This window comes from Nematolebias whitei, chromosome 5 (genome assembly GCF_014905685.2).
Source record: "Nematolebias whitei isolate Nwh7 chromosome 5, NemWhi1, whole genome shotgun sequence".
Classification (NCBI taxonomy): domain Eukaryota; kingdom Metazoa; phylum Chordata; class Actinopteri; order Cyprinodontiformes; family Rivulidae; genus Nematolebias; species Nematolebias whitei.
The window spans coordinates 18,451,052-18,463,681 of NC_056502.1; the positions used below are offsets into that span (position 1 = coordinate 18,451,052).

A 12,630-nucleotide genomic window follows, 5' to 3' on the forward strand; every position below is an offset into this window, starting at 1 on the left:
AAAACTCTTCCCACACTCTTGCAATATTCTAAACAATGTTTCTAAACGCTCTAAAGGAGCACAGAATGTCATGATTTCAGCTCTCTGCCTCCTCTGCTCTTTGCCACCTGTAAGCACCCTTGGCCACGCCCACTTCTCCACTCTGAATGGTGAACAGCTGCAGCAGGAGGTGCTAAATAATTTAAAATAATTTATTTTAAATAAAAATTCCATGCCAATCGTGCAGCTCATCCATCAATCAGCCATTTGTGTGTCATGTCCAATCTTATTTAGAAAAACTACGATAGAACAAGTCCACGATAAACGAACTGCGAAGTAGCGAGGGACTACTGTATATGATAGGAGTGGCTCTCCGCTACGACCACACTGAAATTTATTTCATTATGTGTAAAATGAGTTAGAGGTATTTTATGGTTGCTCAGTTTGATTAGCTGTAGCGGCCATCTTGAATTGGGTTGACTCCAAAGTTCCTTTTCAAAAGTTTCATTATTTATTTATTCTTTTATTGCATTGTATTTTGCTAACAAACAAATACACACAGAGGCAATTAAATTATCACTTACATTTTGCCACAGCTGTTGGTAATAACTGAATATATTTGACAAATAGTAAAATGTTCAGGTACAATTTAATTTATGTTGAATTCTATAATAGTAAATAACTGTGGAATGTGTCACAGCAGGTGAATAACTCAGTTACTTAGATCCTTAAAGGAACTGAGGGACAAACTTGATTTAGGTTTGGGTGCAGAAACATTGATATAGTTAAAGCACTGCAAAAAAAAAACACATTTTGAAATTCTTGGAAGTAATCTTTGGTTCTTTGTTTCTTTTAAAGCTTGAACTCAAGAATAGCAGCCGTGAAGATGAAAATTTAGTGATTTCTGTATTCTTCTTGTAGAGATGAAACATGAATCTACAGAGCGGGACAAATGGGTTTCTTAGTTTATTTTGCAGTTACAGAAATGAAGATTTGACAGCAACATCCTGCTGTTAAAAAGGGGAAGACTAAGAATAATCAGTCTAAACAAACGTTCACATTGTATTCAAACCGTCCACAGCTTAGCAGCAGTGCTGTTATAAAGACCAAAGTCCAATGATTTGTTCATGTTCAGGAGTCAAAGATTGATGAAGACCTGCCGAAGAAGCTGGTGTTGGTGGAGTTTAGATCTCTCACAGCCACTTCTCCTCCAAAAACCAAACCCAAACAGATTCAGCAGAACGGACATGGAAGGAACTTCAAATGTTTCCACAAGGTCAGACACCAACGCACCGCAGGCTCTTTAGTTTAACCACAATGCTTTAAACATAACACCTGTACTAACAAAACTGTTGATATTTTTATATTCAAAAAGTTAAAATATGCTCATATTTTTATTATTATTATTATTATTGGATTTTAAAGAAAATGACATCTCAGGCTGAGGATGATTTAAAAGTTAAGATCATAGAACTGAAGTTTTGAAGCTGTGAATTAAAATGACTTTTTCTAACATTTTTTTTTATCTTACACATACATCTATAGAATAAATATCCACATTTGAATAACTTTCACCAAGCCGAGCGCATGTATTTATGCTCTTTAGTTTTAAATGTTTATCATGAACATCCCTGCATGTGTGTGGGACAGAAACGTGTTCCAGGTGCAGATGGTTTCCCACACATCATCGGCAGAGCTAATCTTCTGGTCCACAACAGGGGCAAAAACTCTGATCTGGACGAGTGGCTGAAAGAAGCAGCTGAGGTATTTTTACTTAGCTTCTTTAGTATTTTCTCACCATTTGGAATTTGTGATTTAAAATTGTGCTTTTTCAGGAGGAGCATGAGAACAGACGGGACGAGGCCATAGGAGACGACTTGTTCAGGTACGTTGAGAAACTTATTCGTAACTTAACCCCCCGCAGCATCCTAAAAGGCTGGTAAAAATATAGTAAAATAGTATATTTCTCTCAAAACAGCCATTATCGTGAGGTGCTTTTAACATGTTTACATGAAAACTGTTACTAAACGACCACTTCAGCATCATTTTAACCAATCACAGCAGAGGATGTCTTGCGTCAGAGCAGTTGTCAGGGTAGCGGCGGTGATGTAAGCTGTGTTTTCTTTGACTAAGCAGAAAAGAGACGGTCTTAGATCGATTTTTGCGTGTGTGTCGAGGCCGAGGTGTTTGATCACTGAGTCATGCTCAGCCAGTCGGACATAACTGGGGGAACAGACTCTGCTGCTAAGAAAATAGTCCAGTTAGATTTTTTTTTTCTTTTTTGTTGGATCAGAACAAGGTACCAGACGTGGTTTATAGGAAGCATGTTTGCTTTGAGCTGTTCAAACATCACCCGTGTTTTTAGGGTGCTTCATTTGAGCTGTTTTTATTGTTTCAAAATGCCCCTGAGCACATTGAGGAGTGATCCATGAGGAATGTTAAAAGCCCGTCCTGACAGGGGCAGATGTTTCAGATGCACTCTGTGTGTGTTTTTAGGTACAACCCAACCAAACTAACCAAGAGAAGATGAAATGCCTTCACCCTGACTGCCTCCAATCCAGTGAGAATATTTCTTGAGATGGGAAACCCAGTTTAAAAGAACGTCAAATGTTTCTGGTTGTATTTTAGCAGTTTGTTTTTCTGTTCTTCCTGTTTCTTTATAAAACTTTTCCAAATAAAGTCACTGACAGCTGGCAATGTAAGAAATCAAGCTGATGCTCCGTGTTTTTTTTTTTTTGTCAAAGTTTTATTTGTCATTAATAAAAAATAGACAATACAAAACCATAGAAACTCTTCTGTTGTGTGAGATACTTGCTTAATGCAGCTTTTGTTTTATTTTGAAGGAAAAGCCCAGTTTGTTCCCGCTTTAGGGAAAACTTGGGGTTCAAGGGTTATGGTTTCTTTTCTTTCAACCAGTCAGGCACTTTTCTATTTCCAAAAGAGGTCAAATAAGTCATCATCATCATCATCATGCAATACTCATTAACCATTCTGTGCAGATAGTTAAAGCTCACCTTTCATATTCAGGTCGAGTTGACATTCAGTATAAGTTCAGCAGTAGTCTCTTTTTTTTTTTTTTTTACTAAAGGCTGTAGAGTAGCAAAGGGAGTTAAAATATCTGGATTTAAATGTTATAGTCTATGTTGAAATTATATTATTTAGCTTAAAGGTGTTGCTGCTTAAAAATCAACAAAAATCAGCACAAAATTTTAAATGCATATCACAAACTAAAGATCATGCTATTGAGGCTGGATTGATCAACTTGTATTTTTTTTTATCTTTAAAGTCAAAACAATGAAAAGGTCTCGTTTCTGCTTTTGACTGTTCAAATCGTCCGGTCCAACTCTTCCCTCACTTTGCAGCACTTGTCTGTTTTCTTTTATCAGCAGCTGTCTGCCAGGCTATGGCTCATGCCTACATGCATATACTGTATTCAATATTTTATATGAAAACATTCAAAACTCAGTGAAAAGACAATGAAACGTCAAGATTTATAACTTGGCTGAAATTAACATCACTCCCCAGTCAGATATGATTAACGAACCTAAATATTAATTAGTGGGTGAGGTTCTTATGTTAGGGGGAAAAGTAATACGACTACAGCATGTTGTCTAATAATATAGTACTTCCAGCATTGAGTTATACTGTTTATGATACAACAAATGATAGTTCCACTGTAAGTAAATAAAGCTTTGAATGGGTGGCACACATTTAAAAAAAATTTGAATCTGGCGTTGCAGTTTTTGTAGACACTTCAGTGACTGTAAGAAAAGAAAGTTGCAGACATGAAAAATGTGACATCACTGTCACCCCAGCTGGCTCAGTTCTGGGGACTTCTCTAGAACCTTTGGAGATGATTGTTCAAAGAAGGATTCTTCATATAATGAAGAACATTATAGACGACCCTCAGCATCCTCTTCATCAGACATCATCAAAGTGTCTTCAGTCAGAGGCTTCTTCAAATCAGTTGTAGGACAGACCGCTACAAGAGATCCTTCCTGCCCACAGCCATCAGCATCTAGAACAACTCTTTAATGAAACCAGGATGAAGAGTTACCACAACATATAATTTCCCTATGGGCTTAATAAAGTATTTTTGAATTAGAATTGAATATCTAAGCTGTTTTTGGCACTTGACAGAACAGTTGTGGCTGTTTATTGTTAATTTGAGCGTGGCAGAATGTACAGACAAAAGTTTAGTAGAATTGCATCTTGCAAGTCCGCATTACTTGTTAAATTACTCGTGACAAACTTTATCTGATCAATTTCACATTCCAACAACAAATACAGTTAAACACCAGAATTTCCCATTGTTTGCCACATTTTATCCTAGCATACTTAGACCCAGACAGTAAAATTGTAAATAGAAATGCAAGAATACATTTGGGTCAGTAAGTGATAGCATTTGCATAGAAATCCATTTTAGTAGCAATATTACTAAAAAAATTGATCAAATTCACTAAAATGGCTTCAGCTGTCTACAATAGCAGCTAAAACTGAGGATATTTGGAATAAAAAGAGGACTGGCTCAGTAATCCAAAAGATTAAGACATTTTAGCAGTAAAATCGTGGCTCAAAGTTTCTGAAATATGATTGAGTTACAGTAAGTTGATATGTTTTCTAAGTGGTGGTGTATAAGCAACATCTATTTGACTAAAACTATGAACTGAATGGACAGAAACAGTGTCATTACCCCTGAAAGACCGAGCTAAAAAGAATTTGAAGCAACTAAATGTTCGATCCATTGAAGACACATGGTGGTGAATGAATAAATAAATAACCCTGACGGTCTTGTACTGTTACAGATTACAAACTGACCATGAAACATTGGCACACAGTAGCTTAGATACAAGGCGACTTCATATAAAGTCAGTCAAAACTCCTGAAAGCTGTTTTTCTTTCTTTAGAAACTAGTGTAGATCCATTGTCTTTTTGGTTTTCTAAACTGCCTACGCATAGATGATAAAATGATGCATTCATGATGAAAGTATTTTAAAATCTCGTTTTCCCATTTTATTCTATCAAAGTATTTCAAATCCGTAAATATGTGTCCTAAGACCAAACTTTCTTCATTAAGTTTTCAGATGAAGTCATTCCCTCCATTAGTGATGAGTTTTTCTCTTTTCTTGAGCCTCTTCAGCAGACAGGAAGTGATCCCCAACGCTCCGCCTTTTAAAAAGCGAACAAAGTTGTCTCCCACCAACGGTCCCATGGCGAACAGCCCGGGCTCCTTGATGCACTCAAAGGTGTAAGGGTTGATGTCGATGAGGTTTTGCTTGCAGGATATTGGCCTTGTTGGATCCTGACCCAAGTACTGTCCCTGGCCTTTCAAGAAAAACAAGTTTGGGTTGGTCCCAATCAGAACCAGGGCCATGGAGACCTTGACTGCCTTCAGGGAGTTTTTCCCCTGCAGCAAACACTTCATATCCGACTGGAATGACACCACACAATGTTCGGGGAAACTGGTGTAGTCAGGGAAGAGGCTGACTTTGGCACCTGCTGTGGTGTTACCTGCAGGAAGCTGGGGTTTGGGGCACATCTTGGCACAAACTGAGGAGGCGATGCTGACTGCCTGGGGTCTGTTAGGAGCAGATGAAGGAGTCACGTTGGTGTAGGTCTGTGAACACATCATGTTGTGCACTTTGTGGTATTCTGGGTACAGGGTCTTGGGCAGCTGCTTGAAGATGAGGTCTGGGTTGTCTAGACTCTTTCGGAAAACATGCAGCACTCTAATGTTGCTGTTACAGGCACACAGAACTGCATCCGCAGCACTTAAACCAGCACCTACAATTAAAACCGGATCAGAGTTCACATCCAGTTTTCTCTGGCTCAGAACCAAGCCCAGGTTGGAGATGCTGTGGAAAACAAAAGGTAGATCCTCCCCCTCTACACCTAACCGAACTGGTGAATCGGATGCACCAGTGGCTAGGACTAGGTTCTCAGCAAACAGAGAGAAGGGGACATGAGTTTCATTCTGAACCTGCTGATATCCCCTTACTTCCCATAGAGTTCCCCCTCCAACATTCTTTACGCACTCCTTTCCATTTTCCTCAAGGCTCCCATTCCCACCATTTCCCAACCCTTTGTCTACTTTATCAGTGTGCTCTTTTTCCAAAACTTTCACCTCATGCCCCCGGCAAAGTTTCTGGACAGAGGTCACGTAGGTGTTGTCAACAAAACTTTTTTGGAGACCCTTTAGCTTCACATAGCCACGATAATAGGATGAAATCTCCTCTGGGGTGGCTCTGTCACTTGTTACGTCCCTTAAAAGAAGACGAGAGGATAAGAAGCTGTCGTATAGAAATAATCTTGTAAAAATTTGACTTTTGAGTTAGTCATTTTACCTGTGTTTCCCATTGGTCAAGTCTCTGTAGTTGACCCCTGGAAGCTCCATCCAGATGCCAAGACTAATTGTCAACATGGAGCCCTCCATTGCCTAAACAGGTAGACCAAACGGTGTCAGAGAAGAGAAGAAACTGGTTGACATAAGTTACCAGATGAAGGCTGTTACACACGAAGCTGCAGCTTACATGCCAAGCCCCCCCTGGTGTTCCCTTCCCCAGAACCAGATGTGGGATGTGCTGCTTCTTATCTCTCTTCCACTGAAGTACAGGAGGGAATTCGTACCCAAAGTCAGCATTGGGGTGTAGCAATGTATCAAATAGCACAGCCACGGGATTCCTTGATCGCCCTTCAAGACCTTCACTCAAATATTCCAAATCCTGCCAAAACAAATAGCTATTGTTAGCCCTTAGTGTCAAGTTTAGGTAGACCCGGGGTGAACCTGAAAGTGTTTTGTTACCTGTTCGGTGATGGGGAGGTGTTTGGACTCCTGTAGTTTTCTGTACAGAATGGAATTTGGGTGAACAGTTGCAGTGTCTAAGTAAGGCTTGTATCCACTCAGCAGGTAAGACAGACAAATACCCGATGGTCCATTGCCTGAAAACAAAGGAAATTCCAGAATAGCAAAATCAAGATCAGCAGAGAAGAGTTTTAGGCCTTAAAAATGTGTACAAAATTCCAGGTTTGAGGATAGATGCATAACTATTGCAAGTTAGGTGAGCAAGGCATTAAAGTTTACCTATGATAACTACAGGTAGAGTAGGCAGGTGCTCTTGCGGTAGAGTAGTTTCTTCCAGAAGAGGCATGGCTGTAGCCTGGGCCAGAGCCAGCACTGTGGAGGAACACAACAACAGAAGCACGAAGAACGTTATAGAAATTTCTGCAACCTTTAATGCTCATCAGTGCTTTGTTCTTCTGTTATCTCCCTGCTCCTGGGACAGTTTGAACAGGTTCAAACTGGCTAAATGTTTTTGTCCGCCAGTGTTGTTGTCTCAGCTCAGATCCTGTCTCCATCCACATCACCAGCTGATTCAGAAACATACACAGTGAGGGGTAGAAAACCCTTCATTCATGTTGTTATTGTGCTTCCACACACAGCCATGGCCCTCCCTGTCTGTCTGGGGTTTCAGACACGTGGACACACCCCCCGCCACAACACAACGTGCCTGCAGATTTTTTTTTTTACACCAGCGTCCACACACCCACTTTTCCCTTCGCTGATGTCCTGTGGCGAGGCTGCTAGTTTCTGGTAACCTGCCACTCTGCTCCCCAAACAAAAGGATGTTCTTTAAAGATTTATGTAGGCTTGGATCTGTTGTGAAATGTTGCCGCACAGAATGTGGGGTGTGCGTTTGTGTGTAACAAGGCACTGCCATTGTGTGCCCACTGGGCAGCAAATCCCCCCTGATCATTCCTCCGAGTGGGCCCTAATCCTACTGGGCCTGTTTATGTCTTTGCCGCCCCTTTTCCTTTCAGTGGCAGCAGGGTGAAAATGTGGTCCTGGCACGCTGGCAGACCACCAGCACTCACAATATCTCCCGCCAAAAACAAAAGAACTTACCCACCGATGCTGCAAACATTTTCCCCCTGCCCTATTTTTATACCAACCAAAACACTGCTCATACAAGATTGGTCTTACACCCTAAAACTTAAGCTAGTTTTCTTTAGAACTCTAAACTGTTATAATGAGGTTTGTCTCACATCATGAGCATACCCCCCGCCCCCTCCTGTCTGACCTGTGTCTGTAAGCCAGTCACTTGTCTGTGTCGACTTGTTTACACTTTTCGGTCAAAGCAAAAGGATTCCACACATTGCATGCCCAGTTGGGAGCATAACTTGCCCCCAGTTGGCAGGCTAGCATTGGTATTTCCATGCCACTGGTCACATTTGAAAAACCTGGCTGTAAAAGTCTTTTAGTTTATACATTCTTATACCTGATGCCATACAAAACTGGTCAAAATAGTAAAATAACTGGTGGTTATATAGTCCATATATTTTATGGAAACAAGTTATTCTCTTGTTAAACATGAAAACTCCAGCCTTCCATCTTTATCTTTTGGTCTCAGTATTATAGCGTCACAACAAAGTCATTTTAGGGTACTGTACAAATCATTCACATACATTATGAATGCCACTTAGTAAAAGATGTCTAAGAAAGCCAGACGATTGCATTGAAACTTCACTTTGTCATAATCTCCCATCCTGAGCAGCACATTGGTGACAGTGGAAAGGAATGACTCCCTTTTCACAGGAAGAAACCTCCAGCAAAACCTGAACCAGGCTCGGGATGGGCGGCCATCTGTCTCGACTGGTTGGGGTTTGAGAGGACAGGAAAAAGACAGACAAACACAGAATCGCTGGTCCAGGTGTAGTTTCAATGGAAAAAAGACAAAGAAAAAAGTGTGTTAATGGTAAATACTATTAAAAATACAAACATGAACAATAGAGCAAAGACAGCAGCAGAGTGAACAGATGTGATCAGTTTTTTCTCCAGCAATCTAATAACAGCAGAACTCAGAAAACCGAAGCCAACACTAGGGTTTATAAAAAAAACAAAAGTTAATGCCTAAAAGTAGAGAGTTTTCAGAGTCAGAGTTTCTTTATTGTCATTCGCATCTCATGTGGTACATGTGGTGGAGCGAAATTATGTACACAGGGTCCCAGTTACATCCAACAATAAAATGTATAAGAAAAACAGTAATAACATCTAAGATATGAACTAAGAAAAACATCAACTAAATATACACTAAGCACTAGTTAGTTTCATGGGCAGAAACTGAACGTTGGTTCCACAAAAAAGAAGCCTGATAACTGGACTCTCTGTCTCCGATTTTACTTTTAGAAACTTTAGGAACCACAAGTAAGCCTACAGTCTAACAGTGAAGGGTTCTGTTAGGAAAAAGTAAAAAACAGTATGGTCTTTAATATACCAGGACCGGTTTCCTCCACCTGCATAATATCAGAAACATCTTGTCCAAAAATGATGCAGAAAAACTGGTCCATGCATTTATCACGTCTAGGCTGGACTATTGCTAGTGCTCTTTTTTTTTAAGGCTGACACATTGTCTACTTCTAAGATTAGGCTTAAGTCTTTCCTTTTTGATCAATCCAATAGTTAGGGTTGGCTTGGGTTTCCTGAGCTATCCTTTAGTGGTGCTGCTATAGGCTTAGACTGCTGGAGGACAAATCGACCATATTTCCTCACTCTGCTGCTGTCTTACTTGCTCTACCTGTTTGTGTTTGTAATTATTTCTATCTGTAACATGTTTTTATGTCTTTCTTCCATTATAAGCTACACCTGGACCTGCCATTCTGTGTTTGTTTGTTTCTCCTTCCTGTTGTCTCAAACCCCAGCTGGTCGAAGCAGATGGCCGCTCGTCCTGAGCCTGGCTCTGCTGGAGGTTTCTTCCTGTTAAAAGGGAGTTTTTCCTTTCCACTGTTGCCTTTGTGCTTGCTCAGGATGAGAGACTGCGATGACGTTAAGATTCAACACAATCTGCTGGCTTCCTTAGATAGAGAACTTTTACTAATTTGTTTTTTTATGTATGTGAATGTTTTTGCACAGTATCCTGAGACGGCTTCTGTTGCGACTTGGAGCTATATAAATAAACTGAATTGAATTACCATAAATTAAAGTAGGATGTAGCTTGGTTGTTGAGCGCTTTGTATGTTAAAGGTAAACTTTTAAACTTTCTTTTGAATTTGACAGAGAGCCAATGGAGAAAACTGGGTTGTTTACATATTGCACCAAACACCTTAAACCGTCGTTTACAAAAACATGCAACATCTGTCCTGTCGGCATCCGTGTTCACTTTTCAAATGTTTTAACTCGCATAACTGAGCTCAAGAGAACATTTATTCTCAATTTTAAAAATATTATTAAAACGTTTTTTAAAACTTGTTTCACATTTAAGTAAAAACTAGGTTTGTGTACATGTAGACAAATTTTTACCAAGTAGAAAAATAAATGGACAGTAAAAGCCAACATCATAACAGAACGGTCTGTCAGTTGACATAGGTCTTTTTATTTGTTGTCCAGTCTTGCTGCTCTTTAACACCTGTAATTTTGCAAGGTGTGCTTTTGTGTGGGAAATGTGGCAAACTTAAACTTTGTATTATTCTTCTGAACCACTCTTTGAGGGAAAAAAAATCAGGTGATATTTATCATGTTAATTTTCTTAGCTACATCTCTTTGGAACTTATTGGGATCATTTGCAAGGAGCAGATTTCTGGTTGGTTACAAAATTAGGCTGAAGGATGCAGAGCATCACCATCATCATCATCAGCCACAGCATCCTCGCAGACCCACGCAGGTTTAATATTGCATCACTTTTCTGGACTCCGTGCAGCTCAGCTCGAACAAGAACCACATGCTGCCACAGCCAGTAAGTTTCCATCATTGCATCATTCGTATAGTGGAAGCTCAAATCCATCACAAATAAGCTGCAGGACCAGGAGCTCTTACCGTGCTGAGATCTCTCTGTCCCCCAGTCGACTCCTGCTCTCATGAGCCACGGCGGCGTTTAAACCGTATAAATAGACATGGAGCGGGGGGAGGACCCACCAACTAACTGTCTGAGGTCTTGAATGACATAAAAGCCAACCCTCGTCATCACGCGCACACGCACGCAGGCGCTCACCTCAGTGCCGTTAGAGCCGAACAGAGCCGGTGCGTTCAGGTGTGATCAGGAAAGTTTCGCCTCTAAAAGGAGATCGTCTCAGTTTGTCGGTGTCGGAGTACTGAAAGGAGTCGAGCAGCATCCTGCGTCGCTTCTTCTCGTCACGTGCGCATGTCGGTGCGCGCGAGAGGCGCGTTCACGGAGAGCGAGATCATAGCATCTCATCAGCAGCAGCAGCAGCATCAGCAGCATCATCAGCAGCAGCATCCTCACAGCGCTGCTGACACACTGCTGGACACTGACACTGTCCACAACCAGACCACTGCTTTGTCTCTACAAATATATATATTTTAAAATATATAAACTCTCCAAAGCCTCTACAGTCCCTCCTGCCTCGTTAACAGTGTTCATTCAACCTTTATTTATACAGGTCATCACATTGAGTCGCAGACTCATTTAAGAGAGCTGTTTTAAACAAAAACCGCAGATGAGGCCTACAGACAATCATAAAAGCATCTATGAAAAGTAAATAAAATAAATGATCTAAAAACCGAGACAAAAACAGCTACATTAGTTTTTAGTATTTTACATAGCTTCATAATGTAACTGTTTCTGTTTTGTTTTTATTTAATTTCTTCTACTTTTCATTTGCATGACTGTCTATTGTTGTCTGTACCTCATCTGTGTTTTTGTTCAAAAACAGGTCTCTCTTGTAAATGAGTCCTTGAAGTTCAATAGACTACAACCTAAATAAAGGTTGAATGAATGAATCAGGATACCTTTAGCTTTAGGCTACCATTCTATGAGGTGCCGTTTGTAAAGTTACACAGTCAAAAATTAACAGCAATATTTTTGGTTTATTTAGCCTTTAATAAGAAAAAAAATGTTTTGTCATATTTTCACCATGTTATTCAGACATTTATAAATGTCATAGTTTTAAACTAAATATTTATTTACGCCTACATTTTTAGTTTACTAACTAAATATTTAACCTGCAAGTCAAGTATTTAGTTTGGAAACTAGATATTTAGCTTGTAAATTAAATATTTAGTTTGGAACTATGACATTTATAAATTCATTCAACCTTTAACTAACCAATAAATATATGAATAACATGGTGAAATATGACTTTGAAAAAAAAATTTTTTTTTCTTATTATTAAAGGCTAAATAAACCAAAATACTCCTGTTAATTTTTGACTGTGTAACTTTACAAACAGCACCCCATACCATTATGTTACTTTTAGCTAACCTTTAACTACTTTTAGCTTTAGGCTTCCATTTTAGTATTTTTGGCTTCTCTTATGTTTTATGATGCAGTTTTACCTTCTTTGCAAATTTCAGCAAAATCATTCAACACTTATTGTTCAGAGTGCATTATATTGGAAAATGCAACATTTTCTGGTTTAATTAAAAATAAATATAGTTTTTATTTGATAAAATATTATGTAACGTGGATTTTGATATCAAACTTATTATACATCTTAAAAACACGCACTCTTTTGTATAAACCCAAGGCTATAAGACATGCACTCGTTGACTTGACACAACTTTATCAACCTTTATTTATACAGGTAAATCCCATTGAGCCTCGAGGACTCATTTACAAGAGAGACCTGATTTCAACAAAGAAAGATGACAACAATGGACAACAGACTTTCCTTCCCTCAATTTATTTTGGTGATATTATT

General features: G+C 39.4%; 2 protein-coding genes across 2 annotated transcripts in view; one reads left to right on the plus strand and one right to left on the minus strand.

Moving 5' to 3' along the window:
* nbn (nibrin) overlaps window positions 1-2,669 on the plus strand; it is a 15,878-nt gene extending 13,209 nt beyond the window's left edge. Inside the window, exons 14-17 of the mRNA XM_037676958.1 lie at window positions 1,115-1,255; window positions 1,630-1,743; window positions 1,815-1,864; window positions 2,476-2,669. Coding sequence (XP_037532886.1) covers window positions 1,115-1,255; window positions 1,630-1,743; window positions 1,815-1,864; window positions 2,476-2,509 — 339 coding nt within the window. The 3' untranslated portion in view covers window positions 2,510-2,669. The remainder of the gene's footprint in view (window positions 1-1,114; window positions 1,256-1,629; window positions 1,744-1,814; window positions 1,865-2,475) is intronic.
* Window positions 2,670-5,059: 2,390 nt separating this feature from the next.
* osgin2 (oxidative stress induced growth inhibitor family member 2) lies at window positions 5,060-10,996 on the minus strand. Its single transcript, XM_037676288.1, has 6 exons — window positions 10,962-10,996; window positions 7,061-7,153; window positions 6,782-6,918; window positions 6,510-6,701; window positions 6,324-6,415; window positions 5,060-6,242 (listed from the first exon to the last, which is right to left on the minus strand). Exons 2-6 carry the CDS (start codon window positions 7,125-7,127, stop codon window positions 5,060-5,062), a joined length of 1,671 nt encoding a protein of 556 aa, XP_037532216.1. The 5' UTR covers window positions 7,128-7,153; window positions 10,962-10,996.
* Window positions 10,997-12,630: the final 1,634 nt, after the last annotated feature.